The sequence below is a fragment of the Plecotus auritus genome, assembly GCF_963455305.1.
Source record: "Plecotus auritus genome assembly, chromosome: 2".
NCBI classification, from domain to species: Eukaryota; Metazoa; Chordata; class Mammalia; order Chiroptera; family Vespertilionidae; genus Plecotus; species Plecotus auritus.
The window spans coordinates 21,891,223-21,917,584 of NC_137771.1; the positions used below are offsets into that span (position 1 = coordinate 21,891,223).

The window sequence follows — 26,362 nt, forward strand, 5'->3', positions numbered from 1 at the left end:
CAAACGACAGAGGCTTCCCTTTCCTGTACGCCATCATTTGGGGCCGCTCTCAGAGATGCCCCCCACACCATTCTGCCCACCCCTTTTGCAGACCCTTTGCGTAGCATCTGTGTCATGCACTCTACTCTCCCACTTGACCTTGGTTCTCTGCTGACCCTCATCCAGGTCTCAGAGCTCTTTGCTCTGGGCCCTATGTCCGTGGACTCTCTCACCAACCTGCCCATCCTGCACTCCTGTAACCTTGGCCTCTCCAGGGGCTGTTTCTCCTCCTCCCGTTCCTTCCTATGTCACACAGTAGTGGTCAGACAAAAGTCAATGACACTTATTATCAGAACTGATGTTTATTCTTGATGGTGGTGACGTTATGTGTTCCCTAAATCTTTCATCCTTTTTCTCCTAGGCACACCTCCCTCAGGACCAGGTGACCTGTAATACATGCTCTGGTCAGTGGGATGTGGGAGGAAGCGCTGGCTCTTAAAAAGCTGTGCTCCTCTCTGTCATGCTTTCTCTCTTCCCTCCTCAGCTGGCCAGATGTGAGGAAACCCTGGAGGACGGTGGGGCTCTCACATACAAGGGGCTTGGAGCCATGAATTACTTTGCTGAAGAGACAGTCCAACCCCACCCCAAGGCCCTGCCAAATGCAGACCAGCATGGAACTGTAAAGTGAGTAACAAACTAACCTTTACTGTGTTAAAACACTGAGATTGGGGGTTATGTGTTACATTAGTTAGCAAGTATTGCTAATGCAAGCTTCTTTTCATCACCCTATTTTATGCTTTTGTTTATATGTTTTCTTACTATTTTCTTCTTGGTAATATTTCTTAGTTTCACACTCTTTAAAATATGTTTTTATTTATTTCAAAGACAGGAAGGGAGAGGGAAAGAAACATCAATGATGAGAGAATCATTAATCAGTTGCCTCCTGCATGCCCCCCACTGAAAATCGAGCCTGCAACCTGGACATGTGCCCTGACCTGGAATTGAACTGTGACCTCCTGGTTCATGGGTCTACGCTCACTCACTGAGCCACACCAGCCGGGCAGTTTTCCCACTTTCTTCAGTGATTTGTAAACTATACATTTTGTTTCTAATTCTTAAGCATCTTGAAGCATTTTCAAAAATACTCCCAAACTTGCATTTTCTCTAATTATAAAATTTAAGAAAAATAATATACTATTTCACTCTGCCTTATGTAACACAGGAAACGTAAAACGATTTTACTTTACCCAATACTAAACCACTGACAATATAATCAGGGACTACAGACTCCAATTAAATATCACCTTTCATGGTCATCACCCTTAGCACAGTCTTTTCCTGAACATCTAGGAGGTTCAAAATTACACGTCCATTTTAGTTTCCTGTGGCTGCTGTAACAAAGTACTGAAAATCTGGTGACTTAAAACAAGAGGACTTCATTCTTTCACAGATCTGGAGGCCGGATGTCTGAAATCGGTATCACTAGCTGTGCTGAAGTCAAGCTCTTGGTAGGGCCATGCTCCCTCTGGAGTCTGTCTGTAGGGAGGATCTGTTCCTTACCTCTTCCAGCCTCTGGTGGCTGTTGGCATTCCTTGGCTTGTGGCTGCACCATTCCATTTCCTGTGTCTGTCTTCACATCATGGTCTACTCTGTGTGTACAAAATCTCCCTCTGCTTTCCTCTTATAAGGGCACTGCATTTAGGACCCACTCAGATCATCTAGCAAAATCCTTAATTTAATCACATTTTGCAAAGATCCTTTTTCCAAATAAGGAAACGTTTATAGGTTCTAGGCATTAGGACCTGATATTGTCGGGGCCATCTGCAAGGTCTTTGCCAGTTATTCAAGGGGCTCGAGTGGCGATTTTCTGTGGCTTTGGTGCATGTTGTATCCCGGCTAAATTAACAATGGTTGAGTCTCATAATACCACTGGCTTAGGCTTTTGATATCACAGAGAAGACATCCTAGGAGTTGGATTAGTTATGTTTCTTGTTTTTCATAAATGACTGTTTTATTTCATAAGACCTGATTGTATGCTTACCTGTGTATTTTGCCAAATGCTTTTAGGGATTTTGTTTTGTTTTGTTGATCCTCACAAAAGGATAATTTTCCCCCTTTAATTTAAAAAATATGTTTTTATTTATTTCAGAGATGAAGAGAGAGGGAGAGAGAGATTGAAACATCAATGATGAGAATCATCAATTGGCTGCCTCCTGCACAACTCCTACTGGGAATTGAGCCCACAACCTGGGAATCAAACTGTGACCTCCTGGTTCATAGGTCGACGTTTAATCACTGAGCCACACTGGCCGGGCTCCTTTGATTTTTCACAGAAAGTGGATGGGAGGGAAGGAGATAGAGAGAGAAACATCAATGTGAGACACATCAATTGGTTGCCTCCCATACGTGCCCCAACCAGGGCTGGGGATCGAACCTGCAGCCCAGGTACATGCCCTTGGACAGGAATCGAACCTGTGACCCTTTGGTGTGCAGGCCGACGTTCTAACCTGCCAGGGCTTTTAGGAATTTTTTATTATTGTTGGTACAGTTTTCTTTTTCACTTGTTATCTACATCATTTTGTCTAGATCTCAGGGAGTCCTTTCAATCCACCAAGGAAGTTTCAGCACTGGTAACTCCATCCTTCTGCCCCGCCCCCCACATCCCCTTCTCAGGGTGTTAGCTGACATTTTGTGTTTTATTATACCTTTTGCTCTATTTGCTCATTGTCCCCCTTCATTTATCTGCCTGCACTGGCACTCTGTCTTCCACAGTTGGCAACTTTTCTTACCTTCTTACCTTACTTTCATACCTTCATAATTTTTTTTTGCAGTCTCAGAGAGATTCTCTAGCGAGTTTCCTACTTCAATGCTCATGTTTCTTACGAGGCAAATACTGCTACTGAGGATTTTAACTGTTATCATGTATTTAGTTTCTTTGCATCGTTTACTTGTCTCCATCACTGTCTTTCGATCTTAGAAGCTCCCCTCAACCACTTTCTCATCCATCTTCTGCTACTGATAAGGTAGCAGATAAACCCTATTTCTTATGTTTAAATGAGATTATCTACTCATTTAAATTTCCTTCTGTCTACTATTATAAAATATTTTCAGAAAATACGTTTCTATCTCTTTAGGGAAATGGTTCTCTCTCTCTCTCTCTTTTTTTTTTGAGAATGCTATGTTTTAGTGCCACCACAAGTTGATTTTATTTGTCTTGCTTGCTTGTTTATTACCTTTTGGAAGGGAGGGATCTATGCTGGTCCAGTGTGGTCCACCAACATCCTGTATTTCTTTGGTTGAATTGTTTATTTTCCCCTGAGAGATGTGGGAATCCATTCCCGGGACTGTAAACTGGTGGTCGAGCTCATGTGTGACCAATGCAAGCCTCCAGTGTAGCTCAGCTGGATTATTATTCTCGGATAATTTGAAGTACTCCATGCTTCTTTTTCTAGAGGTCATCTGTGAAAAACTAAATTACCAGAGAGCACCAGCACTCTTACAGCTACATTCATACCCACCAGGTTACCCACAGACTCTCCTTCAAACACCTTTTGTGTTCCTTTTGACTATTCCCCTATTTGTTGAAACCTTAACTCTGACAAAGGCTTAGCTGCTCCGTCCCCTCAGGAGGTCAGCTCTCACAGTGCAAGTACACGGACCCTCTCTGTTTAAGATTTAACTTCCTGCCACTGCTCACGGATAAACCTTCTGGAAGCTGCTCAACCTGCGGCCACCATTCCTGGCAAGAGATGTGAACAGAAGCTCCACTTCTGGTGCCTTCTGCCTCCTCTGGGCCAGCTGCCCGCTCGCTGGTTAGAGGGAAGCAGCCCTGAGCACGGTGGGGACCGGCGCCCTGTCGCGGATGCTAAGCTGCAGCGGGGGCGTCTGGGCTGCAGGCACAGCCAGATGTTGTGTCTAGTCCAGCACCCTCCCAGGAAGACAAGCTCCACCGGGCAGGGGTTCTGGTTAATCAACACTCTGCTCCACCCTTTTGGTAATCCCTCTGCTTTGAGACTGACAGCCAAGAATGGAGTTTCCAGGTTGCCCTCTGCATTAATCCCTGTGATTAAAAATCAACCAACTAGGACTATTAGCTAAAATGAGCTTTATGACCACATGGGTGTTAGAAGCAGAAATCAGAGCTCCCAGGAACAATAAGTTCTCCGCCTTGCACGGGCCCCAGGGTCTTTAAGGGAAAGCTCGCTTGCCAAGGACGGTCCCTTCCCCTTTCCTGCCTCCCCCTCCATGGAGGCAGACCATAGAGCTTTCAGCCCCAGTGCAATCTGTACTCAGAAAACAAACCCCAGTTCTTCTGAATGTTACCAGGCCCCTCAGTTACACGAGACTCCTCTCCGGCTTCACAGCCAGTTCGCTCTGTGTTGCTGCCCCTGATCTTCCTGAAGCGGCAACACTGAGTCGAGCCAGACACCGACCTTTCCCCGAGCAGCTGTGCATGCTGGCTGTCCTTTCCTCCACATGTTTGGAAGGCCCTCCCCTGCACCTGCATGGGCGTCTGCCACTGCCACTTAGATGCAGCGAGGCCAGCACTTCGTCTCGGGGATACCCTGCCCCCAGCTGCCGCCGGGAGCTATGAACTATCGCTGCAAATGCTTTCCTATTGTGTTCTAAACCTATGTACGCTCTAGCATGTATCTCATTATGTTGGAACCCAGAGCACGCACTTATCTGCACTCCATTTCCAAACCTCTCATCTGTCTGTCTTTCCTATTGAAACTCTAAAGCAAAACCAAATTGATTTCCTGCTTTCCCTCAGCCAGGCCTGGTGAGTTCGGACTAATGAGATGTGGGATGATGTCTCCAAGGATGGTGGCTCTTCCCGAATAAAGACGCACATTCACACAAGGAGAAGGCTCTGTGCCCGTCCCTCTTCTTTGAAACTGGAACATAGACATGGTGCCTGGAGCTGCAGCAGCTGCTGGGTGACCATGAAGACGAAAGCCCAGGGAGGGCGGAGCCAGAGGGCAGGAACCGCATCCTGGGTGCAGGCCTGGACGGGACCTGCAGAGGCTCGTTCTGAGGAAGCGTGGACCTCCATCTGCCCACGCCGCTCTGGTCGGTCGTCCTATTTCCCATTCCTAACCCTAGAGCGTCTGTCTGTAAGATCGAGGTCTTCAAGGGGAAAGACTGTTTCGTATTCATATTTATATGCTCAGTGCCTGGCAGAATGCCTGTCACTGAGTAAATGCTCCAGGATTTTTAATTGAACTGAATGTCATTACTGTCTTCTCAATATTCCAGTGGGTCCTCATTATAGTACGAAATCCATTCAGAGACCCTTTTCTACTCACAAAACCTTATACCCTCCCCCTCCCCCCAGCCCCATGCAGGCTCCAGCCACATCAAGGGAGGCCTGTCTCACGGTCAGACCCTATGTCCCGTGTTCATGCCTTTACTCTCCTTCCCGTCAATTAGAATGTTCGCCTCTGCACCTCCAGGCAGAACATCTCTCTCTCTGCTCTGTTACGGAACTTGACTTGCTTACAGCATCTACCTTGTCTTGGAGCACCTGTTTGACTATTTCCCCCCAAGCACGTGAGCCCCTGGAAGACAAGAGCCAGCCGTGGGCTGACCTGCATGTTTCCCACGGCACAGCATACACAGTTGGGCACAGGGAGGGTGCTCATGGACACAAGGTGCTCATGTTCTGTTAATGGGTACTAAACCAGGGTTGGACTGGCAGACTGGGAAGAGGAAAGACTAGGGCTAGACAGACGGGATGGAAACCCACCTTACTGGCTAACTGTGAGACAGCCATCCTCCCTGGGCCTCAATGAGCTCATTTATAAAATGGGCACAATAATAACGGATCCTGAACCTAGTAGGCTGCAGGTGTTCGATAAATGTTGGGTAGAGGGCAGGACAGACAGCAAAAGGCATTGTTTCCCTCTCTTCGGCAATTTTCATCTGAGCTGGCCCACTGATTAGAAAAAGGAAAATCCCAGCCCAACAGTGGAAATTGAGAAGAGGCCCCACCACATGGGATAAAACATCCATGTTTTACATACTGACCACAGAAGAAATCGATGTGGCAGGTGTAGCTCATGGGTCTGCTCTCCTGCTGCTAGCTGCCAAGCCTGGACGGAGTTCATCAACAGCCTGCCCCATTCCCGGCTGTCAGAGACACAATGCTGCAGCTGTCCCTGTTCCAGGCGGGTCTGACTGCACATCCAGGAAGGGTCAGCCTGACCACTGTCCCTCCTGGGCACTCCTGGAGGGGGACTATCCTTGCCCAGCCTTCTGGGCTGAGCTTGCCCTCAGATCCCTCTGGTCACTCCCCACACTTGGTCGGGGCTGGGTCAGAGTGGGGGGAGGCATCTGCAAGCTTTCTCTTGTCTGTGCCCCTGGGAACAGTCTCAGGGCCTGGCCTGTGGGCTGTCTCACATCCCCTCCCGTCTGGCACACCCAAAGGGGGGACTGCTTGACCCCTGCTCCCACCAATAGCCTGGCCCCCACCACCTGTGACTGAGGGGTAACCTACAGCCTGCTGTGCTCAGAGGGTGTTTAACACCCACAACCACTGGCCTGGCTCCTGGAGGGCCTGCTCATCACTTGGGAATCAGATGCCACACACTGTTCTGAGTGTTAAGTTAACTGACTTAATCTTCCTGCAGACTGAGGTGGCCGGTACTATTTAAATCCCCATTTTGCAGATGAGAGAACTGAGGCTCAGAGTGCTGCCTGAAGAGCTTCCTAAGCTACCCAGCTAGCGGCATGGCAGGTGGTCTGGTGCCAGAGCCCAGTCTCAGCTACAAATTGATGCTGAATAAATGACAAAACTCCGAGGATGTAAAGAGAAGCAGCTCTTCAAAGGAATCCAGCTGAATAGTCAGACCACATGGTCCAACCACACAATGCAGTAAATGCAGGGAAAAGCAGGAGACGTTGTAAAACTCAGCGAAAGTAGTATTCTCAGGGAGATGCAAGATGATAACACATGGGTAAAAACAAAAATAGGCTGCCAAGAGCGATCGGTAAACAAAGAATACAGCTTCTTGGAAACAGAAACTAAAGTAAAAACAAGATTTCCAAAAGAAAGAGGAAGAAATACCAGGACAAATACTGTTGAGAACAGAATTAATGAAAAGACAAGATCACTGGCAGGATGAAAATAGGATCTAGAACTTTCCAATCACTAGAGGGAAGACCAAGCCCATTAAATCAAGTCTGCTGACAACAGGAGGAGATGAAAATAAAGAACAACAAAGAAAAAGCATACTATGTTTGTTGGAAAGAAAGCATAATACATTTGCTGTAAAAGAAATACAAAAAACCCTATATTCTTTTTACTTCGGACATTCATAGAACATAAGACAAAAATTCGAAAAGCAGAAAGGGTACAATGCAGTAAAAATAAAAATAATAACAAAAGATCATACTATATATATATATATATATATATATATATATATATATATATATAACCACTTAGTAACTTGTAAAACATTCTTAACTGCTCAGGTTAAAAGGAAATCTAAACTGAAATGATAGACTATTTAGAAATGATCCGAGTTGAACGCTCTGTATGGAAAACATAAACTCCCCCAAGGAACATATACAAAGAACCTGAAGCAGCAAAGACAATTTAATATCATTTTGTCCACCAAACTGGTGAACGCCGCCAGGACTGGTCACGGCAGAGGTGCCGTGTGGGGAAGCGGGCTTCCGGTGGAGAGGAAATCGTTGCACCCGGCTAGAGGGAAATTTGAGGTCATGTATCTTGTATTTGTCTTTCAAGAATATATTATAAGAAAACAATTGAGCGGCCTTTCAAAGATTCATGTGTAAGGATGTTTACTGGAGTGAAAACCTGAAAATATCTACTTTATCAACAGAGGAGCCGTTAAATAAATGATGGTTGTGCGTACATTAGCATTCCCTGCAGCTGTCAAACAGGAAGAGGCTGATCTATATATATTGACATAATAAGAGGGTGATACATGACTAAATAGTGAAACAAAAAGCAGGTGAGCGAGCCGCGCATAGAGATGACCTTGCTTTGGGAACCACGTCTGTTGCACTTGCTTCGTGTCATATTGGCATACCAGGTAGCACGGCTATCGACAGTGTGTGGAGGAGAACCAAGAGAGATTATGGGCACTTCTGATTTCTACTTGACAAACATCTTTATTGTTTGCACTTTGAATTCTTAAAAAAGAGTATCGATTCTTATAAAAAGTCTATAAAGATCTTCACATTTAAGAAATAGTAACGAAAGCTTACTCTGAATAAAAAATCAAATACAAAAGGGGCTAAATGTGTTTGTCTTAATTCGGTCTAATTATGAGTCGCCTTACATTTGCTGCTGGTTATCCAAGTGAGGGGTGTATGGGGAGGGCGAGGGAGAGAGACAGAGAAAGGGGGGAAGAGGAGAGAGGGAGAGTGGGAGATGAGAGAGGGAGAGTGGGAGGGGAGAGAGGAAGAATGGGAGAGAGAAGGAGGGAGAGAGGGAGAGAGGAGGAGAGGGAGAGAAAGGGAGAGGAACAGAGAAGACACGCTGAGTATGAAGTGCCCGTAGTTGCCCACACACGGGGAAGGCAAGCTGGGGTGGGGGCTGAATGAGAAGGGGAAGATGAGCTGTCAATCATCTCCACCTCTGGGCAGCTCTCAGGGCATCTGGGAAGCCCATCTCTGCTCACTTGGCACGGGCTTCAAGAAGCTTTCCATGTGGCAGGCGGAACCGTCCTCACCGTCTCCCTGCTATTCCCACCTTGGGCCCTCACACACTTGCATGCCCCCTGAAGTTACAGCTCCTGCTGTGTCACACGGGAGAGGACACTGCCTGCATGTGTCTGGGTTCCCTCTCTGACAGCCAGGAAGGGCGCCCCTGGTCTCCCAGCCCGCCCCACGCCCACTGTTCCCATAATGATCATGTCCCCATCCTGCCCAGAACTCCTGTCACTGCGTCCGTACTGTCGCTGTCAGCCACTCCTGTCTGCTCTGCTCTCCCCCAGCCCTTGTCCTCAACCTTAACGAGTCCTGGGCAGGCTAACGTTGCTGTCCGGAGGAGTGCATCCTTCTCCTTAAAAGATGCTGCCAAGTACGTAGGAACGAAGTGTCATGGTCCACAATGCATTTTTGAGCGATTCAGAAAAAAAGAAAAAAAGAGAAAAAAGGATGAAAAGGGAAAAGCAAGCACGCAAATATGGTGAAATACTCGCAACAGTGGCGGGTCCACAGGTTCTGGGTGTGCTGTTCTTTCCACTTGTCTGTATAGTTTACAGTGTGCTGCACAACAAGACATGGGGACAAAGAAGAAACCTCAATTTCCATGTTTATGAGGAGAGGGAGACTAGCTGGGTGACCACTTACATGTCTCCTGCATTTGTTCCTTCTTCTCCACCCCCACTGTGACCACCGAGGTTCAGGCGTCCTCACCCACCCACATTCTTGAGGCAGTTTCCTCACTAGGCTCCCGGACCCAGTCGATCCCACGCTCTCCCACAGGCCGCCGACAGGTCCAGACCCAGCGTCGCAGCCCCGAGCCGGGCCCCAGCAGGCTCCCCAGCATTACCTCCCACCGCTGCCCACCTTCCACCAGATCGCAGGCGATGCTCCCGCCATGTGGACCATTTCCAGCTCGAGCACGAGCACCCGGGTCAATTCCTCTGCCCAGAAGGCCCTTCCCCTCCCACCAATCCTTCTCCTTGGCCACCTGGCAACCCCTCTTCATCCTTCAGGAGGAAATCTCTGGTCTCCTCCTATCCTGCCTTTCATAGCCCTCCTCCTTATGCCCTCACCTCACTCTGTGCACACTCTTCTCCTCTCTGTCGACAGTGACAGGCTCTCATTCATCTGCACAAGGCCAGCACCTGGCACGGGCACTGCCAGGTATCAAACAGAGAGTTGTTACCTGAATGAATGAAGTGAGTGCATGAATGAGCAATGCTCCAAGGAGGAAAAGGGGGAAGACCTCCTCCTGATTTGCATACCTGAACACTAAAGTAAATGAGTCATTATGCTCTTGATTCACTCACTGCTCATTTCTTATTTACTGAGAGACTGTTATGGATGTATTAGTCATATAACTACCTTTACACCTGAGCCCATCTTCCTTCCTCCCTTCCTTTTTCTTTCTTCTGTCTTTCCTTGCTGGACGTTGTAATTCTTCTCTTCACAACCCTAAACCGTAAGAATTTTGTCCTCATTTTACAGTTGAGGAAACTCAGACTGAGAAAGAGAAGTAATCTGGCTCATACAACTTAAGCTGACCCTTACTGCTGTCAGAGAAACGACCACAGAGCCACTGTTAAATATTTGCTATGTTCCAAGTACTGTGCTGAGCACAATGCATACAGCGTCTCTTTTAAGTGCTTTATCCTGAGAAGCTGGTATTACAACCCACAATCCAGAGGAGACAGTAAGACACAGAGGATAAAAGACTCAGTTAGCCAAGGTCCTGGGATTCAAACTGGGGTTCACATGACATCAAGCCCATGCCCCAGGCACTCTGCTGTAACTGCCATCTAGACCACAGAGTCATGTGAACTTGGGTGGCAGCCCTGTGAGGCCGAGACTGGCCTTTCCAGGTTCTCCATGGGCCCAGCCCAAGCCTGGGGTCCTACGGCCCCTGCTGATCACAGGGCCACCAGGTGAGGTGGGCGGGACCGGCTACCAGCTGAGTGGCTGGTGATGATTCCCCTGAATGGTCACTTGGCAATCGTCACTTGGCCAGCCAGACACTTACCCAATGGTGCAGCCAGCATCAGCCTCGATGGTCCAGATGCAGTTGAGATTGTGTTCGTAGGGAGCTGGATACCCGGGTGACAGCACCTGCCCCGACACCTCTCCTTTCACTGTCCCTCCACACTCAGCTGAAAGAAATCCCAAAAGAGTGAGCTTCATGGGGTGGCCTGTGCTGCCAGTGACCACTTGGTGCTTCCTCTTGTCTATGTCCCTGAGTCCCTCTCATTCATTCCTGGGGACTGAGCTCCGCATACAGAATGCCCCTGGGTAGGACTTGTATTCAGAATCTACAAAGAACTCCTACAACTCAACAGTGAAAAAACAAACAACCTAATTTAAAAATGGAAAAAAAAATGGGCAAAGGATTTGAATAGACATTTCTGCAAAGAGGCACATAAAGAGGTGTTTATCCTCAGCAATCGCTAGGGAAATGCAAATTAAAATCACAATGAGATGCCACTTCCCAGCTGCAAGTGTGGCTAAAATAAAAAAGACAGACACTAACAAGTGTAGGTGAGGATGAGGAGAAACTGGAACCCTCATCCACTACTGGTGAGAATCTAAAAGGGTGCAGCCCCTTTGGAAAGCAGTTTCATAGTTCCTCAGAATGCTAAACACAGTTATCATATAACCCCAGCCATTCTGTGCTTAGGTATGTACCCAAGAGAAATGAAAACGTACTTTCACACAAAAACTTGTACCCAAATGATCACAGCGGCATTATTCATAATAACCAAACCTGGAAACAACCCACATGTACATCAACTGGTCAATGGATAAACCAATGTGGTACATGCATATGGTGTATGAACAGGTTTTATCGCAGCACATGCATCATGCTATTATCATGTCTACCTCCTCCACACTATAAGCTCCTTGGCAGCAGAAACCTTGTCTTACCCATATTTTCACATCAAGTGTCTAGTACAGTGTTTGGCACATGAGAGATGTTTTAATAAATGCTTATCAAATGAATAGATGGGTGGATGATCCAATGAATGAAAAAAACTTATTGCTTCCCAGGAAAATTACTATAAAGGTCTGAATCAGGGGAGCATGAAAATGAAGGGTTGGAGATTTATTGCAAAGCTTTCAGGAAAGGGAATGGTTGATAGACAAGATCGTGGAAGAAACAGAAGGTGGGATCAACATCACAAACAGAAGACTGGCCTTCACCTGTTGCTATAATGGACCCATTAAGCATGTCTAGGGCACTATGGCTGGACACAGCACCACTAAGCCAGGGCTGGGGGAGGGGCTCTCTGCCAGTGCTCCTGAGACCAGATTCTCTGCTCCAGCCTCACTTTGAGTCCTCACTCTGTGGTGCTGTTGGGATGGGTGATGTCAACCTGGCTGACAGACGCAGGATGAAATGGGTCCATAGCAGCGAGCAGGGTGGGGAGAGGAAGACTGGCAGCCCCACAAATAGAAGAGGCAGCGAGAAAGGCGGCAGGAAATGACCACGTTCTTGGCTAGCGCTCCCTTCTGTATTCCAGACGGAGAAGCCCCTCTGGCTTTGGAGAGAGTGAGTGTTTGGAGGAGCAGCACTGGGAGCACCCCCAAAGGACACACTGCTGCTCTCCTCACAGGCCGTGTTCTCGGAGGACGGCAGGTGGGCAGCAGGGGCCAAGGGGCCAGCGTGCAGCAGAGTCACTGTCAAGACGGCTGGACTCTGCTATTCCTGGTCCTGCCCCTTCTTCCCGTCCTAAAACCCTGGCTGCCCCCGTTGGGCTGTGGCACACACTCATCAATGAAGCACACACCTGGATGTGTAAGTCACAGTAGTCATTGCTGGGAGACCTCAATAAAGTCTACGATGATGTGACATGTGTAAAAATGTACACCCACAATCCCAAAATACACAGCCTCACTCCCCTGAGTGGGGTCCGAGGGAGTCCCAAGGGGAAGGCCTCTGAGTTTCAAAGCATAGATATTCTTACTAGCACTGCTCAAGCGCTTCCTCAAAGTTCGGTCCAACTGGCAAAAGAACCTTACAGTGAATCCTTTTGGCAAGCAAGTAATTGGCCTATAATGTAAATCATCAGCTCTCCTTCACACTCTGCTCGCTCTGGCTTGCCTGCGGCATTCTACCCGTGTCTGCTTATGCATGTGTCTCCCTCGCTGGCTGGGACCTGCTCTCCTCGATTCCTGGGGCCCAGCACAGGGCCTGGCACATGCGTGAAAGAAGGGAATGAAAACAGGGATGCAGGAAGAGAGGATGGGGCATGACTGCAGACTGAGTCAACCTCAAACACAGAGAGAGGAAGACTCTAGAGGCTGTGTAGAGGCCACTACCCTGGACTATAGGCTTAAACTCCTTGCCTTTGGACACTGCTGTCTAATGGTGTTGAAGATCCTGTTACAATGTATTTGTCTAAGGGAAAAGACTATTGGCTGTTAACACTGTCCACCACGCCGGTGCACGTGTCCCAGCTAGAAGGGCCACCGCCCCACCCCACTCCGCCTGCTGGTGAGTTCTTACCCAACTTTCAAAGTCTCAACTGAAATATCACCTCCTACGCAAACCCTTCTCATAGCCTCCAACACTCGGCACGTAACTCTTCTTACCATACTTATCTTGTATTATTAATGATATGCTCATGTGTCTGTTCTCCCTGCTAGAGTATGGGCTCCCCAAGGGCAGGGAAACACGCTTTTTTCTTTCTTTTTGTATTTCTCTGCCTCCACACATGCTGGCACCAATCCTGTCACATGGCCCTTACATGTTTTCCCAGTGGGTGTTTTGTTCCTATGAGATTAGCCAGTGCAGACACACTGAGGTGGTGGGACAAGGGGGTGGGGACGGAGAGAGGGCAAGCCTGCTGTTTGGGGCTGGGAAGCAGGACACAGCAGGGAGGGTAACATTGCAGGGAGCTGGGTGAAAGGTGAAAGGTGAAAGGCTAGACCAGCCGTGGGCAAACTACGGCCCGCGGGCCGGATCCGGCCCATTCAGCTGTTCTATCCGGCCCATGGAGCCGAAAGAGCGGAGGATTCTCTTGCCCTCCCCTCCGCTCCTTTACTTTGAATTTATATTAGTTCACACAAACACTCCATCAATGCTTTTGTTCCGGCCCTCCGGTCCAGTTTAAGAACCCATTGTGGCCCTCGAGTCAAAAAGTTTGCCCACCCCTGGGCTAGACAGACAGAATGGCGTGTTTTTCCAATTTCTCACTCTGCCTTGGATCCGGCTTCTCCACTCTGTGGCACATGGAGAAGGCTTCTGAGAGCCACTGCTGAATCCTGGAAGCACCCAGGCGTAGGGAGACGCTAGTTCATTGTTCTATTCCTTCTTAAGATAGTTTATGACCATACCCTTTCTTTTAGCATTCCCCAGAAAAGGAAGCACAACCAACAGAGAAACTGAGGCCCAGCATGAGCTGGAGACTCATTCAAGTCTTGATGTTGCAGGAAGCCCTGGACCCAGGCTCCGCCACCTTCTTTCTTGTCCACTCTCCTCCCTTTCCTCTGTCACCAGCATTACGAATCTGGGGGCCTGACTCGGCTCTGGTCCCACTTGCTAAACGTATGACAATGGCAAGCAAGGGGCCTCCTACCGACACAAGTGGGGAGAGGTCGATCCCAGGTCCTGCGCTCCCCGCTCAGACACAGCAGCTCCTTGCTGCCCCGCAGGCTATACCCAGGGTCACAGCCGAAGGACACAGAACTCCCTGCAAACTGGCCTCCGTCGTGAACCTTGTAGCCAAACTGGGGGGTTCCTGGGTCCTCACATTTGATGAGTTCAAAACCTGGCAAAGAGAGGAAAAAAAAGGGTAAGCAAGACCAGCCGTGCAGAAACCACAGTCCTTCGGAGCCCGTTTCCTCGAGGGAGCCAGCAACACGTGTCTCTAGTTCTGAGGGACTCGCTGCTTGGGCGTCACATTGCTGTGCTCGGGTGCGGGTGTATTATGGAGTATTCATTCCCCCGATGCTATCTGCAAATGATTTTAGTTATTTCTCCAGGCATGGCTTTCAGGCATAGTTTTTGACTTTTCTGTTTCTTCTGTTTGACCCCAAAGCATTTTGCTAAGTGGGAGCTGATCTTTCAGTTTTGCTCACCGAGACATTCTGATGGGAAAGTTGCTTTAAATGTATGTTTCAAGCCTCCGTCATGCCTGCTTAAATGCGCTCTATTGCAAAGGCTGGAGAAGGAAACCTCTACAGAGCTTCTGGGATACGGTGCCTCACATGCTCTCTTGCTTGTTATTAACGGGAGTCTCACAGGAAGGTATAACTAGGTGTATTTTACAGTTGAGAACATTGACTTAGGAAGGTTAAATACATTGTTCCGAAGTCATACCATCTCAGATGATGGGAATGGAACTCGACGACTCTGCTGAATCCCTCTTCCACTGATCCACCCGCTGGGACCCGCACAGTCCCCTGTCAGATGGCCTTGAGCCCGGGGACAGGGATCCTGAGTAGCCTCACTGGCTGTGTTTTCTCTAGCAGACTTACTGGGAAATAATTCACATACTAAACATCCATCCTCCAGCATGTACAACGGAGTATCTTCAGTACCTTTGTGCAGTTGTGCACCAATAAAGACACTCGACACAGGACGTTCTCATCCCCTCAAGAGAAGCCCATCCACATTTCCCTCAACTCCCCCAGCCCAGGCAGCCCCGATTTCCCTCTGTCTCTGTGGCTTTGCCTGTTCTGGACAGTTCCTATGAGAGGATCATATAACACGTGGCCTTTACTGAGCATCATGCTTCCAAGGTTCATCTGTGTTGAAGCATGAATCAGGTATTTCATCCTTTTTGGTGGTCACACATTCCATAACACATGTTGTTTCATCCATTGGCTGATGGATACTCACTGGATTTTAAAATAGTCTATAAAAGTACATTTCTTTGTATGTACTGGGCAAGCAGAAGCTCAAATAAATGAGTCAAATGGCAGGGAAACCAAAATATGGGGATGTGACCCCCAAGTACTCCAGGGCTGCGTACAAACCTGGATGCTTTCCATTTTCAAAATCCCAGGAGTAAAGAAGAAAGTTAAAGTCACGAAAAAAGAGGGGAAAAATCAAGACTTAGCACTTTAGGAAGTAGTAAAAACTCACAATTATCCATTAACATTTGCATCTTTTTACATCTGGCTGTAGTTGAATATTATTTTATAAATGCCATAATTAGCAAAGGCTATCTTTGGTGGCTTTAATTAAAAGCCTCAGTGTTTATTATTTTTAAAGTATTAGTGACTAGCCAGGCTGGCGTGGCTCAGTGGTTGAGCATTGACCTATGAACCATGAGGTCGCTGTTCAATTCCCCGTCAGGGCCCATGCCCGGGTTGTGGGCTTGGTTGTAGGCTTGATCCCCAGTGTGGGGCATTCTGGAGACAGCTCATCAATGATTCTCTCTCATCATTGGTGTTTCTATCTCTCTCTCCCTCTCCTTTCCTCTCTGAAATAAAAAAAATATATTAAAAAAATAAAGTACTAGTGACTAAAAGGTATACCCTCAACTCAGTTAATCACCGGTTTAAACCACAGAGCTACGGGTTGAAAAGTGGCAGCTTTTCCCAATCCCAGGCACAATGCCTTAGAGGAAACAAGCAACTAAGCATGCGCCAGTTAGAGTAAACTAGTTGTGATGGATGATGACCCAGAGTCCAACCTCCCAACCAGGGACAGCCTGACTCCTCGTCCACTCAGAAGCAAGCAAGACTTACTGGAAAACTGCAGCTCAAAGCCCTTGCTGGTGTTCTCAGTGTCGGTGATGAAATCAAGCCACAGGCTGCTGGATGTACTATTCAAAGTCACTCCCATCATCTCCAAGCGGCTGAACACCCCCAGCAAACGGGCAGAGTTGTTGTTGCCATCATAGACCTGGACACAGGGGAGACCCCAACCCAACGTCAGCAGCATGACCTGATTTCGAACAACAGCTTCTCACCCACAGCCCCCAGTCTCAGAGTTTAACATCGATAACAACTGTTAGGGGTGGGCAGTGAGTCACCAGATGCAAGGAAGATGGCGAGTGGAGCTAGCAACTGAGCTTGGCTCCATTGGTGCCAGTTCTGAGCCCAGCCCATCTCAGTGTGAGCCCAGTCTCTAGGAACTGCCTGCTGCTTTGACCTTTCCAGTGGAGATCTGCTCTTGTTCCCCCAGCCCCCATAGGGCACCAGCTTAATCTTCAGCAGCCTAGGGAGGCCAGGCTGGGGCTGGCTGCTTGCCTAAGCCATCTGTTTCTGCAGACAGGCACACTGAAAGCATTAGACATCTCCGCATCGCTGGACACTCGGTCCTGTCCTTTCAGGAGATGAGACAGCTGTCCTCCTGCCTGACCCCACCCCTCTGTGGCAGTGGCCTCAGTCTTGACCACTTTTCTGGACATGGCCCCTGGGATCCCGGCAGGATGGAGTTAAGATGACCAGCATGTCATGGTACCTTCCCTTCCTCAAGCTCAGTCCCTGCTCCTTCTCTCCTACAATAAGGACACCAGTGAGGGCCTGCTGGGCTTGCCAGGGGTGGGATCGTGCCGGCATCTGGCTTCCCTGTCCCATCTGTCCCCTGAACTTCTGAGCACCAGCCAAGTCAACCATCATCAGAATAATGAACTGGCCTCCCAGGTCTCAAGGTTGCTGCTCCTTTCCAGATAATTGTACAAATAATAACAGAAGTTGTGATTGAGTGAAGGACCCCCTGCTGCTTTGGTAAATATCAAAGATGGGATCTATGGGTGGGCGATGAATATTTGTGCATGGCACAGAATGTGGTGCCAGCTGCCAGCAAATTACAACAATATTTCCATTCTACGATTTATGAGGCAAAGCCTTCTAAAGGAAGCCATCCTTCAAGCTAACAGTGCTATATGTTACAGAGATTTGTTTAGGCCCCTGGGGGCTTCAAGTCTGTTTCCAGATTCTATGTGCAATGGCTTCATGTCACTCATACACGGAGACAATTCCAGTGTTCCCGCAGACACACAGATGGCCCCAGTTCAAAGGGGTTAGCCTACTGCTGTGGCTGAACTGTTATAACATTTATTTTACCCATTAAAGCATATATTGGAATGAACTGATCAAGGCATTCATCGTCCATACTTGCTAACATCACAGTAAGGGAGACAACCAGACATCATGCACTTCTTGATGGAAGACATACTATGACCTATGGAGTCATTTTGCTGTAAAAAAAAGTCAAACCGGAATCAGATCAAACTATTGGTTTGATAGAGAGGACAGAGGAACACATGGGATGATATTCTGGGGATGTGGTCAGCAAATCCAGAACATGAATGATTCCACTGGACAAATGATCCAACTTCCTCAACAAGTGAATTATGACTGAGGGTTAAAGAGATGAAGGTAGAAACCTATAGATTAAAAAACAAAAACAAAACATGAGGCAGCTAATCTGATGTGTGGACTTTATTTAGATCTTGATGCAAATAAACTGCAAATTTAGAAAATATGATGACATTTATGAGATAATTGGAAACTTGAATGCTCATTGGATATATGATGGTATTAAGAAATTGTTCTTAATTAATGAAAGTGTAACGGGAACAGGATTTTTCCCTTAATTTCAAAGCATAAGTCATCCTAATTCATTGAGAACAAAATGTTCTTATTAAGTATCATTATGATAAAATATTCATTGTAGGAAACTTATAAACAGAAAAGCCCAATGAAAATAAAAGCAACTTTCAGCACTCATAACATTTTGTTCTTTCTATGCTTTGTTCTATGCATATCTTTCCTTATGCATATTTATTTTTATAAATACAACATCTAACTATAGATGCTATATGTAACTGCTCTTTCACTTGATACAATGCACATATTTTTCAAATCATTAAATATTTTTCCCAACAGCACTTAAATAGCTCTAGGAATTTCCATCATAAAACTAACCCAACCCCCAATATAATTATTCATACACTGTTGTCCAGAATGTGTGCCCTGGCATGTAAGAAGCACTCAATAAATATATGATAAATAAATAAACCAATGCTTTCTTCTAGTACTTTTGTCCTTAAATCCACCTAGATTTATTTTGGCATATGCTCTATAATAATAAAAGCACAATATGCTAATTAGACCGGACAACCTTCCGGACGAAGCTGGGGCTGTGAGGGAAGCCCAGGTCCTGGGTGCCAGAGGGAAGCCAGTGCCGGCAGCCAGGGGAAGGAAGGCCTACTCTTGCACGAATTTCGTGCATTGGGCCTCTAGTATAAGAATAAGATTCCACGTTTTCCTTTTTTTGTTTATTTGTTCTGGTTGATTAGTCATTTAACCAAACCAAATATTTCATCCAATACCCATTTTAAATCTACCATTATCACATATATAGTTATATAAACTTGGTTTTGTTTGTCAACTTTCTGGTCTATTGCATTCTTCTATTTACCTATTCCTGTGCATGACCCATATTGTTTTAATTACTGTAGTTTTATAATATAAATAGTTAATAGGGCAAGTGCTCCCTCATTTGTCTTCTTTTAACTTAAAAAATATGCTCCTGTATTTATTCTTCTAGATACACTCAAAAAGAATTTTCTCATATCAAAAACAAAATCTTCCCTACAAAAGAAAAAAACACAATCAACCTGTATAATTCTGAAAAACATTAAATGTATGAATTAATTAGAGAAAAAATGCATTTATAGGGAACTAAATCTTCCATGTACACAGTGTCTGGCTCCATTTAATCATGCTGTCTTTTATATCTTTCCATAAAGTTCTGTATTTATTCCTGTATATTTTTATATTTTTGATTGCTACTGGGAATAGGGTCTCTGTATACATTTATTTCCTAACAGACTATTGCTTGTCTATAAGAAAATTGCTTCGATGGTCCAGATAATCATTATGTACAGGTGATGGGAACGTCCCCTTGAGAAATCTAGGAGAATCTATGTGCATCCGCTACATCTCAGCTTCTTTCTTTTTCCCCTCTCTTTTAGATGTTTTTACTTTTCAGCTTTCTTGAGGCGTAACTGATGAATGAAAATTGTATGTAATTAAGGTACATAACTTGATGTTTTGATATACATGTACTGTTACATCTGACAGCTCAGGAAGATGGCTTGGCTTAAAAATAAATATGCTAAATGGATAGTTTTTTACACACAGTGGCAAACAATGCGAATAATGATGTCTGCTTGAACGCATGCGTGCACTGGAGTTCATCTAGGACAGTGGTCGGCAAATTGCGGCTCGCGAGCTGCGGTTTGCCGCTCTGTTGACTAATGAGTTTGCCGACCACTGACCTATACTCTCGATTCCAATAATTACAGGCTGTTGTTGCTCCTTGTGATTAAGCCCCTCTCCCAGTGGTCGGCAAACTCATTAGTCAACAGAGCGGCCCGCGGTTTGCCGACCACTGATCTAGGACACACATCTAGAACAGAGAAGCTGGTTGCAACGAAGGCACATCTTCAACTTTGTCAGACAGTGCCAGATTGCTTTCCGAAGAGTAATCCCAATTTTATCTCACTAATAATGTATGACAGTTTTCACTCCTTTATATCCTTACCAACACTTAGTATTTTCTGGCATTCTAATTTTTTCCAATTTGATGGGTGTGAAATGGTACCTTGCTTTAATTTGTATGTCCCTGATTATCACTGAGATTGAGCATCTTTTCATAAGTTTACCATTAATTCTACTTTCCTCTTCTGTGAACCGCCTGTTCATACCTTTTGTTCATCCATGAACAGAAAACCTCCCTGCATTTATTTTAATGTCCTTCAAAATAAGGTTTTATTTTCTCAGTAAAGATTATGAACATTTTTGTTAGGCTTATTGTTTATACGATATAGCTTTGTTTCTATTATGAATGAGATTACACCCCCCCCAGCCCGATTATGTTTTAATTGGTTGTAGAAACACCAGCAATTTGCTGAATTGTCTTATTGGTTCTGATAGTTTATCAGTTGATTCTTTTGTATTTTTGGAATAAGAGACATTTTAGATATTCCTTTCTAAATCTTATAGCTTCTTTGTTCTTTCTATCTTCTTTTTTTTGGGGGGCGGTAAATTATAGTGGCTTGGAGAGGCAGTAAAATGTTGAATACAATTGGTGATAGAAGTATTGGTCTTAGACCTGCCTTTACTGGGTATCTTTAGGAAGTGTTGTCATTAAGAACAATGTTTGCTGTAGGTGTTGGTAGAAACTTTTTAAAAGATTAATGAAGTTCTGCCTATGGTTGCTTGAGATATTTTTAAAAATCATGGATGATATATAATTTCATTACATGATATTGGGGGGGGCATTGATTGGCAGGATCATGTATTTTTCACTTTTGTTTATGGGATATTAGGTTGAACCACATGCATGAAATTGCCAATATTCAATTAGTTTTGACCTACAAAAATGGCAATTTCATAGTGTTTGCCAAATAAATGAAGTATGAGCTTTTCTAATGACACATATCCTCACATTCCTGTTAGTTTGTTTTAATACCCAGCCAGATGCGATATATTTTATTTAGGATTTTTAGACCTATGATCGTAGGTGAGACTGGCCTAGTAACTTCTGTTCTTATGCTGCCCTTACTCAGTTTGATGTCAGTGTTTCTACTTGTTCCTCATTTAAATAAAATGAGTTAGTAAATGGATCCTAATGTTTTTCTTTTCCGAGACAGTTTAATTATTTCAAGGATTAATTGTTTCTTGAAGTTGTTAGTTGCAAAATGGTCTAGGCCCAGGGCCCTTGAGGGAGAATATGGGGGAATCATAATTTATTGGTTTATTCAAATTTTTTCTTGATGTTAATAGTTTTATATATAAAAAGTTCCATTTCATCTAAGCTTTCAGATATGTTGGCTTATAGTTGTTCCTAAATATTTTTTTACTATTTTCATAATCTCTACTCTAGCTATGACTATGTTCCTTTTTCCATTGTTAATAGTATATATTTGTGACTTCTTCATTCCTTGATCAGTCCTGCCAAGTTTGTCTATTTTATTAAAGTTTTCAAAGAAATAGTTGGTTTTGTGGGTAATTGCTATTTTTTATTTTTAACTTTATCTTTAAAAGTACCTTTTTTGTCCGGCTGGTGTGGCTCAGTTGTTAAGTGTCAACCTATGAACCAGGAGGTCATGGTTCGATTCCGGTTGGGGCATATACCCGGGTTATGGCTCGACCCCCAGTAGGGGGCATGCAGGAGGCAGCTGATCAATGATTCTCATCATTGATGTTTCTCTCTCACTCTTCCTTCCTCTCTGAAGTCAATAAAAATATATTTTTTAAAAAAAGTATCTTTCTCCTACTTTCTTTAGATTTATTGTTACATTATTCAAGCTATCTAAATCCTTATGCCAGAGTAACAGAGGTATATTAAAATTTTCAATGGTGACTGTAACTTTATTAAAATTTTTTACATTTCTGCAGTTTTTATTTAATTTATTCATGCTATATTATTTGGCACATAAAATTTTACTGTGGATTGATTATACATTTTATTAATATAAACGCATCTTCTTTTTCATTTCCTTATGCGATGTGGAAGAGTCTCTCTAATTTATCTTATAATAAACTAATTTCATTTTTCTGTGGTTTACCCTCTTCTGTTCATTGCCTCCATTCCATTTTTTAATTGGGTGATCATGTTTTTCATCTCTATTCAATCTTCCTCATCTCAGATTGCTCTGCTTTCATTATTGCCTATTTTTGTGTCATAAATATAATATTCTCTCAAATCTTGTTAGGAATACAAATTAGGAGCTTTTAAAGTTTTTGTTTCCCTTTGTTGTTTAGAGAGGGGCAATTAGCTCTGACTGCTCAGATGGGTCCCTTCCTCTGACCTATTGCATATTTACACATCCACACATCCAGTTGATTTTATGTTGGCACATTACAGAGGGCGAGTAAGTGTGGGGGAGGGAAATATCCAGTAGTCTGTGGGGGTGAGCAGAAGAGTTAAGCCAGAAGAGGCCATAGTAGGAGCTTTATCTGCTCCTGGTGTTAAAGTGTGTGAGTGTGTGTGTGTGTGTGTGTGTGTGTGTGTGTGTGTGTGTTTATGTCCCTGCAGTCACTTCAGGGGAGCCTGTAGAAGATTCAGCTGCTTCGTGGGCACATGCATAGAGCTGTCATTATATACTATTGCATTTAAAGGTCTGTCCTGTCTTGCCGATGTTAGGGGCCAGAATAAAAGGAATCCAGTGGTACTGGGAGACAGCTAGAGTATGTGTGTGGGTGAGGTTTAAGACGTATTAAAATGAGCTAAAAAATGTACTGGCCTAGGATGAAAATGAAGACTCCGTGTGAGATTTCCCTAATAACCGACTTTAATTAAGGCAGCTCTTTGATAAATCCTCCAGTCAACTCACTGATTATACGCATACACACATACCACACATTACTGGAGATACACTCTTAATCAACACACACACACAAATACAAGTCATATGTATGCTCAATGTCTAAACAATTTCTGTCTACAACCCTCTCTATCATCCAGTCTTATCACTGCTTTCTCTTACATGTATCTTAAATCTACCTTCCTTAACCCCACTTCCACACATAGGCCATCATCATGACACACTGAAATAGTCTATGAGTGAACCAAATATGTGCTCAAGGCATACATAAGCACGTACACACACACACACACACACAATACACTGAGATAAGTATGTACAGACACAGATCCCTCAAACCCAATGAATACTTAGACAGATTTACACACATGTGGAAACATATGTATACATGTATTTATATCCACAAACATATCTATACTAGTGCACACACACATGCACACAGCTCTTCTTTATCCAGGTTGATGGTCAGAGTTCACAATGGAAAAGATGATTCATTGGCCACTCTAACTGAATGTATTATTTTTTTATTCTTATTATGTGGTCAACCCATAATCAATCATATAATATGTATTTGAGAGCAGTTAGCTCCTAAGCCACATTCTGGGATACTCACATACCCCTTCTCTTTTAGCGTTCTCACTTTCTTCCAGGCGACTGAGGATAATATCTTGGGACTCAGGAAAGCAGAAGAAAAGTTTGGATCATTCACACAGAGATAAGTAAGTGCTGACCACACTTTTGCATACTGTAACCTACATGCGCTAAACAATCTATCAGCGTTACCTTGAGGACATCGCCTTCAGAGAGTTCAAATGCCCTGGCTTTAAGCTGAATCCCCTTCCCCGGCTGGGTCTGGATGGAGTAGATGCATTCATGGTTGTTATTGTAGTTCGCAGGAAAGTTGGGGGACAGCAAAGTGCCCTGAGTGCCCGTGACTGAATTCCCACACTCAGCTGGAAAGAGAATCACAATAATCACAGATTAACTCCCATCAGCTACATCAGGAAAACAGTTCACAGCGCTGGAGAACCTTACAACACTGACAAGCTGTTTGCCTCTCTACCTGCCAAAATGCCTATTTATCTGTCCATTTGTCTGCTTATCAAGGCTTTTTTTTTCTTTTAACACCTGCCCTCCTACAATTCTGCTTGGTTTCTTTATCTCTCTCATTCTGTTTGTCTGTCTCTCTTCTGCAGAAACAGAAACAAACCCACCAGATACCGTTTACTTTCACAGCGTTATAAAGCAGCCATTCCCCACACCTGTTCACATGGTATCATAGCAACAGAAATGACCGAGGAGGATGTCAGGGGAGGATGGCGGCAGCCAAGTGAGGCGACATGAAGCCTTTCTGTATTGGAGGATAGAAACTGAGCGAGGACAAGATTGAATAATAATTGCTAGCATCTCAGAGCTTCACAAGGATCATTTCAGTCATTAGTCACAACAAGCAACCCCATAAGGTAGACACAATTACCATCCCAGTTTTAAAGATAAAGAACCTCATGCTTTGCAATTTAGATCAAGTTTCTCAATTTATGAAGAGGAGGGGGCTGAGAACTCAATCCCTGCTGGTCCTGGAATTCAGGGCCCCTGAAGCTCAGGGGAAATTTTTCCCACGGACCCAGTGAAAACCTGTTTCTTCCAATGGGCTAATGAATTCACACTCTCTTCCCAAATCTTTTTCTTCTCTTCCAGAATCTGTTATTATTTCTGCATTGTCCCCATAAGTTTATTTGTAGCAGTTATCATATTTTACTTGACTTATTCCTATCTCCTCCACTGCACTGAGGATCTTTCAGGGCTTGGTCATAGCTCTATATTCCCAATGCCTGCCTGTTCAGTGCCTGGGTAGGGCGGCCATGAGCAGACAAGAGGGAAAGGGGAAGTAGCTCAGTGGCATGGCATGCGTTGAAGAACACTGCAGTTGGCTTCCCAAGGTCTTTAATAACGGTGAAGCCTCTCCCTGTTATTCCCCTATCACAGCATCTAGAAGACTGCACCCTGGTTGCTGGTTACTGGCCTGGATTCCCCACCCAAACTATGATTACTTGAGAGCTAAGGTCATGCTTAACGAATCTATGAATTTTTAAGGCTTAGCCCAGATTATCTATAAAATAAATACTTGCTAGATGAAAAAACGAATGAATACAGAGTACACTGACCTCAGAAGATGTACAGTCCTAAAAATAATTAGGTTCGGAGGGATGTTAAAACACAAGTCCAGATGGCAGGTCCATTTTTTTTGCCTGGACATACAAGTAATTTGGAGACTTTATTGAATCTTTGAAGCTGATGTAACAAGTCGGCTTCCTCTGAATCGCCCCCCAATGTCCCTCTTCTGGGCATAGTCCTTGCTGAGGTCAACCAATGGGCCATTGATTTGACCATATATTCACTTCTAAAGACCCTAAGCCTGGAGCACTAGGCCAGGGCAATGCAGACAAAGCATGTGATGTACATTTGGAGTTGAGCTCTCTCAGGCTTGGTAACACCCTGTGTATTCTCTGGTCCCCAAGGCTGCTTCTTAGACCTTTGAAGACAGTGACCATGTTCCACTACCAAGTCCCAACTTTCTCCATGGGTTCTTTCCAGTTCAGGACTGGCTTCTGTTTCCTAAGACTGTAGGTAAGTCATTACTATGGACTGAATGCTTGTGTTTCATCCCATATTCATATGTTGGAGTCCCAATCCCCAGTGTGCGACCTTTGAGAGGTAATTAGGTTTAGATGAGGTCCTGGGGATGAGATCAGTGTGCTCATAAGCAGAGGGAGAGTCCAGAGCCCTTGGTGCCATGTGAGGACACAGCAAGAAAGCTGCCATCTGCAAACCCAAAAGAGGGTCGTCACCAGAGAGTGGATCTGCTGGTGATGGGGAAAATGAGACCTTTTTGGGGGGCTAGCAATCTGAATCTGTGCCAGTAACCTAATACACATTCTTGTTAGTCTATAGTCTAGTCACTGCCCCTTCTTTAATTATCTTGTCCTGCAAGACCTGTTTACCTAAGTACTACTCCCATTTTACAGAGGCCATAAACCTCTCATGAACAATACACAACTCCCAGATGGAGTCATCAGCACTGGCGCCAGGCCTTTAGATGTGGTCTCAGGGCCCCCACCCCAACACACGGGGCTTTTTGGAAAGCCTGCGAAAGGTCTGGAAGTCCCATCCCATATTTGGGGGACAAAGAAACCAAAGAGTATAAAGGGAAATCTTCCTCCATATTGGCTTGCTCGGGATTTGGAGAGAAACAGACTCCCCTGAGTCACTGTACCGGTATATGTGTTACATCTGGAAATAAATGGGTTTTTTCCTGTGCCTCCGGTACTCCTGCATATTTTTCGGTTGCTTGGTAAATTCTGTAACACCGGCACCTTGATCTTGGACTTCCCAGCCTCCAGAACCAT

At 45.1% G+C, this 26,362-nt stretch overlaps 1 protein-coding gene across 4 annotated transcripts in view; it reads right to left on the bottom strand.

Annotated features, from left to right (window-relative positions):
- CSMD2 (CUB and Sushi multiple domains 2) overlaps nucleotides 1–26,362 on the bottom strand; it is a gene marked incomplete at its 5' end in the record, with an annotated part of 547,039 nt that overhangs the window by 132,292 nt on the left and 388,385 nt on the right. For all 4 annotated transcript variants that reach the window (XM_080658115.1, XM_080658114.1, XM_080658113.1 and 1 more), the window contains 4 exons: nucleotides 10,685–10,811; nucleotides 14,238–14,429; nucleotides 16,357–16,513; nucleotides 23,739–23,908. In XM_080658115.1, the coding sequence (XP_080514241.1) occupies nucleotides 10,685–10,811; nucleotides 14,238–14,429; nucleotides 16,357–16,513; nucleotides 23,739–23,908 (646 nt within the window). The remainder of the gene's footprint in view (nucleotides 1–10,684; nucleotides 10,812–14,237; nucleotides 14,430–16,356; nucleotides 16,514–23,738; nucleotides 23,909–26,362) is intronic.